The following is a 6829-nucleotide window of genomic DNA, read 5'->3' on the forward strand; positions in this document are numbered from 1 at the left end:
CCCTTGTCCATTGAAAAAGATTTAAGCATAACCATTCATTTCCTTTAAAAGGACAACCAAAATGGGTAACTGCCATGACATTAAATGAGTCATGGGTCATTCCGTGTTAACTCAACCAGAGGCCCCAGCTCAAACTTTTGAATCTGCTAATATCTATTCTCAAGAAAGATATACATGCATATCAATGAAAGCCAAAATATTAAATGTTATGGAAGAATAATTACTGAGTAATCCACTATTTTGTAGAGGGGGGTCAAAATGGCAATTTTCACCTAAGATTCAGAGTCAAATTACAGGGGGGTAAAAATTACTTTAGAAAGATGGCAGCATTATAATGTTATTTTTACACAGAGATTGGTAGTTCTATTAGTAAAATCTGTTGACTTCAGCAATCTTTGTTACATAATGTGGCAATGGTGACCATTCAAAAATGGGGGAACAGCACTTTTTCAAGTTTTTCTCCAAAGTTTGCATGCCTGCAACTCAAGAAGTATTAAAGATATTTTAATGCCCTTTTAGATATTGGGTCTTAACAAACTTTCCTTTTCACATCATTATTTTTAATACTCTATGAGATTCGGTTCCAGAGATACTAGAACTTCAATATGGCTCCTGGAGTAAATCGTTAAAATGTACAGATTTTCAGTGGTCAAAACCCAAATGTGGGGCAGTTTAAAAAAAAAAAAAATCTGATACTTGTCCGATACTTGTCTGATACTTTTATTTTAAAGAGTAATGTCTGAAGAACAAATAATGTTAAAACTGGAAATGTATCTTATTACTGCATTGAACATACCAGTCTGAATGCCATAAATTTTCTTTTTCCAAAGTTTGCATGCCTATAACTCAAGAAGTATTAAAGATATTTCAATGCCCTTTTAGATATTGGGTCTTAACAAACTTTGCTTTTGACATTTTTATTTTTAATGCCCTATGAGATTTGGTTTCACAGATACTGGAACTTCAATATGGCTACAGGAGTAAATCGTTAAAATGTACACATTTTCAGTGGTAAAAACAAAACAAATGTGGGTCAGTTAAAAAACAAAAACAAAAAAAAACAATAATAATCTGATACTTGTCCGATACTTGTCTGATACTTTTATTTTAAAGAGGAATGTCTGAGGAACAAATAATGTTAAAACTGGAAATGTATCTTATTACTGCATTGAACATAGCAGTCTGAATGCCATAAATTTTCTTTTTCCAAAGTTTGCATGCCTATAACTCAATAAGTATTAAAGATATTTCAATGCCCTTTTAGATACTGGGTCTTAACAAACTTTGCTTTTGGCATTTTTTATTTTTAATGCAAATAATGTTAAAACTGGAAATGTATCTAATTTCTTTCTGTCGAGACAACTGCATTGAACATACCAGTCTGAGTGCTATACCTTCGTTTTCCAAAGTTTGCATGCCTATAACTCAAGAAGTATTAAATATATTGCAATATGATTTTAGATTCTAGTTGTTAATAAACGTTTCTCTCAGAATATTAAGTTATTTTGATTTTCTCAAGCCAACTTAAACAGTGTTCCGGAAGTGCATGTCCATTTTTAACTTGCTTGCTTGTTTATTTACTCGAAACCTTTATATAACAGGTTTCTTGCTCAATTTAATTTTGTAATTGCAATTAAACAGCGAAATAATTCAGCAAATAAAAACGGAAAACATCAGGGAAACGTGACGTTTCAGTTCATAACATAATCACGTGCCTCCATGCAAATCAATACGACCATTAGAGCAGCTTTGTTCATATCGTTCAATCATAAACATTGCATTCACTATAAACACCTATACACGCTAAAATACAGAGCATAGATAATATCGGTAGCATTTTATAAAACTAAACAGAATTCACGGAGGAAAATAACATGATGAGACTCAAAGACACTACCTTCAAACAAGCCCCTATGTTTAACAGACACAAGTACATATTTATTTACATGACATGTTTATGGCAGGTTCAGTTTTAAATCCTAATTTGAGTCTGACGCTGATTTAGATCAAATTTGTATATAACACCACGCGTGACAAAACATGTATTTCATGACTGACCATGGAAATAGCAAGCGAAGCTAACTAGCCATATGCATAACCCAATAAAACCAAAAATGCATGAGTTAAACGATTGATCACGTGTGCTATCTGATTAGTTGTGGTTATGTGTGCACACACACTTATCGACTATGCAGAATATGAACAATCACAACGTGAGTGCTAATATTAGGGCTCATCTTCTGTCACTATCTGAGACTTGCTATTGCTAACAGCTCTAAAACGAGAACAATAACACTGAAGATTTAACCATAACGCTGTCTTGAAAGAGGAAGTGGGATAAGCTTACCTCATACAATTATATACAGGGTGGTAAAGTGGTAAACAGGACATTTACTGGAGTTTGTCAGCGAACGCAGAAACATTTCAGACAACTTATCGTCCGCAGCACAAACTGATGAATAAACTGAAATGAGATCGACCAATCAGAGCTGATCTCGATGACGCGTTAACCAATCACAAAGCGTGTTTCAGTTTGCCAGCGTGACACAGGAAAGCGTCTTGGCGTTCAGTTTGTGGCAAATCTTTGTTAAATCATTTAAACTTGAGAACGAATGCACTAACTTAAAATGACTTAATATGTTATTAAAAATTAATAAATTATCATTAATAATAATAATAATCATTTGGGAAAAGTATTTGAATTACTTGCCATGAACGTACATTTACAAACAACAGTGCACTCTAGTGACAAACTCTAAACCCTGCACATTTTATTTAAAATTAACTATTATTTACTGTTCAAATGGATCCTTTTCATTATAATTGGGCTGAAAATGCAGTATCTGTATTATGAACTAAAGACAAACAGAACGGTCTTTATATAGCATTTAATTACATTTTATACCTCTTATTAAATTAATTTCACTGATTTCAACTTTTTTAATAAAATACTGTTTTTTATTGCATTATTGTTGTTTTTTATTTTTTATATTTATGTTTTATGCGTTTAACTTTCAAAAATAATTAATTGAATAATTAATTTAAATACATGACATGTAACTATATCCTCCATTTAAAAATACAACATAATAATATGACATAATGGTATTTTACATCTCATTAAATAGTTTTAATTATAATTTAACAACATGTATTTTTTAATAAGATTTTATTATTTATTTTATTGTTTTTAATAGTAATATATTATAAATTTAATAACCATACTAAATGTGATTGTTTAGTGCTACAGTCCATTTGATTCATGAAAAAAACGACTTTAAACTTTCATAAATTGCTATATCAGTGGTTTATTTGATTTAAATATTTTGTTATTGTGGTCAGAATTTTAATCCAAATAAACAAATTAATAAATATGAATTTATTGTAGGAATACTTGACACTTAGCTTCATATCCAATATCCAAACAAATTACATTTATTTAGAATTTTTAGTGCCACTTTGTGGTCGATTCACAAAAAAAAAAGTTGATACATGGCCCTATTATTATATCATGACTTTTATATATTAAAATTATTTAATATAACTTCCTTTTAACCCCTAATTCTCGTTCTTATATTTACAATAAAGCATTATGTGTTATATAATAATAACATATTAGCAATAATATGTTTCAAAGCATTTGAGAAGACTGAGCAGGCAGTGCACACTGATGTCTATTTGGAAAGCTTGGGTGTACAGTTGAAATGTTAATGAACGGTCAGACCTGTACAACACAAAACATACTGTATTGAGGCCAGTTGCATAATAGGTTTAGACTAGTCATCTTTTTTTTTTTTCTGGTCAGACTGGTCATAAATTTTAATTTACATGGAAATGTTGATTAGTCTAAGTTGAATCCAGAAGGTAAGACTGATTACCCCCTTGGCTACTAGTTGTTTAAACCAGGGGCCAGTTGCATAAACTTAGTCTCTATGTTAAGACAGTGTCTTAAGAACTCGTTTGACCAGCTAGCAGATAACTAAGTAAGTAATCAGTCTTATATTTTGGATCCAACTTAGACTAATCTAAGTTTTTATGTAACCAAATTTTAAAAAATTTGACCAGTCTCAGTGTTGCCAGATTGGAAATGTCCAAGTATCGTACCAGAAGCTCAAAATTATCGTATTTGGGAGAAAATTATCGTATTTGAGTCAAACGTTCAAAATAAAGATATTTATCTAGATGTTACAGCTATTTATCCTTTTCAGCACTCATGCTAAACTATCTTACCCGAGTCAAACGTTCAAAATGAAGCTATTAATCTAGATGTTACAACTATTTATCCTTTTCAGCACTCATTTTCTATACTTTATTGTTAAACTAACAACCTCAGTTTTGAAACAACTGACCTAAGTGCGACGGGAACGTTAACTTGTGCTCCTGAGAGAGAGCCATTCTCCACGATGATTGGTTGAGAAGATGTAAGAACGGATGAAAGACATGCGTAACGCCACGTTCACGTCTCCTCACAATCATGCAGGTAGACGTAGGATCCACACAGCTAGATCTTTGAGAAAAGAAGCTCTATAATTAAAACGACCATGGTGTCACAAAATTCTGAAATTATCGTACATTGTGGTATTATTGATCGTACATCGTACAGAGGTCAAAATTATGGTACAAATACGATAATTATCGTACGTCTGGCAACACTGACCAGTCTTAAAGAAAAAAAATGAATGACTAACTTTTAAGTCTGTCTAAACCTTTTATGCAACTGGCCCCAGTTCTTAAGACACTGTCTTAACATAGAGAACTAGCCCTTTATCATCATGTGATCTCCCAAGGTTCTCTGTACTGGAATGAATGACGTGTATCGTATGATGTAGTATAGCTCCGCCTTTGTGTGTTTCAATTAGGTCCTGTAGGCTGCTGTAAAGCTCTTCTCGCACAACATCAGTGTTCACAAGTTTTGTTCTATAACATTGAAACGTGAGGATCTGCAATCATGTCTGGAAGAGGTAAAGGCGGTAAAGGACTCGGGAAAGGAGGCGCTAAGCGTCACCGTAAAGTTTTACGTGATAACATCCAGGGAATCACCAAACCTGCCATCCGTCGTCTCGCTCGCCGTGGCGGTGTCAAGCGTATCTCTGGTCTGATCTACGAGGAGACCCGCGGTGTGCTGAAGGTGTTCCTGGAGAACGTGATCCGCGATGCCGTTACCTACACTGAACACGCCAAGAGAAAGACCGTCACCGCCATGGATGTCGTGTATGCTCTGAAACGACAGGGACGCACTCTGTACGGCTTCGGAGGTTAAACACATCTGTACGATCATACAAACCCAAAGGCTCTTTTAAGAGCCGCCCACACTTTCACGAGAGAGTAAATTTTATGATGTTTGAGTTGTTTAGTAACTTAATCGTTTCACACACACGAACGTGATCTGAGTTCTTGAAGATTTTAATTCTAAAATGAAAGTAGTTTAAGCATACTGTGATACAACTCGGTTTCACGGAGAAGGGGTAAACGTAGTCTCAGACTAAAATGCAGGTCTAAACTGTTTTAACTGAAAGAAACGTGCACTGAGGTATTTTAAAATGTCTGTACCTTTTAAGATACACACACCAGTAATATTTTTTTTTTCTTTCAAAACCATGTTTATAAAAGACGTCCAAATGTCTTAATCTAAGTCTTAACCGTTTTGTTTTAATTTACATTGGTGTATTAACTGATTTCTAATATTTGCTTAAATCTGTGTTGCCTGAATAATTTAATATGCACAACTACGGTGTAAAACAAAAAAAGTTTTCTCTTTTTTCATGATTTCTATTATCAGACATTTTGAGCGGGAAAGTCAGAAAAAGATGCTTGTGGGGGAGGTGACAGGGAACATTCAAATTTAGAAGCCTGTGATTGGCGGATGTGTCTGTGTAGCCACCCATTTCTAACCAATGAAATGTGTTTCTTTCATGCATTCCGCAAAAACACACAATCAGGGAGAGGAAACCCAGCCCTTTTAAATTAGCATGAGCTTTCAATAAATAGCCAGTACATGCTTCCAAACCGTTATTGGGTTGTTTTCTGCTAGTCAACATGCCTGAACCAGCGAAGTCTGCTCCCAAAAAGGGCTCAAAGAAGGCCGTCACCAAGACCGCCGGCAAAGGAGGTAAGAAGCGCAAGAGGTCCAGGAAGGAGAGCTATGCTATCTACGTCTATAAAGTGCTCAAACAGGTTCATCCTGACACTGGTATCTCCTCTAAAGCGATGGGAATCATGAACTCTTTCGTCAACGACATCTTCGAGCGTATCGCCGGTGAATCATCTCGTCTCGCTCACTATAACAAGCGCTCCACCATCACATCTAGAGAGATCCAGACCGCTGTGCGTCTGTTGCTGCCCGGTGAACTGGCCAAACACGCCGTGTCTGAGGGCACAAAGGCAGTGACCAAATACACCAGCTCTAAGTAAAGAAGGATCTGACTTGGGCTACCCCAAAGGCTCTTTTAAGAGCCACCCATGTTCTCGTCTAAAGAGTTTTCATTACGTATGTGTTGGGTGGTAGTATAGTGTTAGAGGTTATTTTAACAGGTTTTGGGAAAAAAAAAAAGTTACTACACAGTAGGTTCTTACATCACGTCCCTCATACAAATCATTTATAAAACTTGCTTAAAACACGCCGTGAAATCGGTTATATGCACTTAAATATCATACATGGAGATGTTCATCATAGTTTATACTACAGGGCCGTTGAATGCTTGAATCTGACTGGCTGACGAACGTAGAGGGTGCTCGCTGCAGAGCCATATGGGAGGAGCTGGAGCTCCAGACTCCAAGTAGGGCTCGCTGCAGCCTGCGGTGGACATCCAACCCTGCCCACATCCATGTG

General features: G+C 35.4%; 2 protein-coding genes across 2 annotated transcripts; both read left to right on the top strand.

Annotated features, from left to right (window-relative positions):
- The first annotated feature begins 4933 nt into the window (after positions 1–4933).
- Positions 4934–5325, top strand: LOC141301130 (histone H4). The gene has a single exon (XM_073831378.1). It carries the CDS (start codon positions 4949–4951, stop codon positions 5258–5260), a length of 312 nt encoding a protein of 103 aa, XP_073687479.1. The 5' UTR covers positions 4934–4948; the 3' UTR covers positions 5261–5325.
- A 711-nt stretch (positions 5326–6036) lies between these two features.
- On the top strand, positions 6037–6411 carry LOC141301982 (histone H2B). Its single transcript, XM_073832182.1, has one exon. The coding sequence runs from the start codon at positions 6037–6039 to the stop codon at positions 6409–6411; it is 375 nt and encodes a 124-aa protein (XP_073688283.1).
- Positions 6412–6829: the final 418 nt, after the last annotated feature.

This window comes from Garra rufa, chromosome 25 (assembly GCF_049309525.1).
Source record: "Garra rufa chromosome 25, GarRuf1.0, whole genome shotgun sequence".
In the NCBI taxonomy this organism is placed as follows: Eukaryota; Metazoa; Chordata; class Actinopteri; order Cypriniformes; family Cyprinidae; genus Garra; species Garra rufa.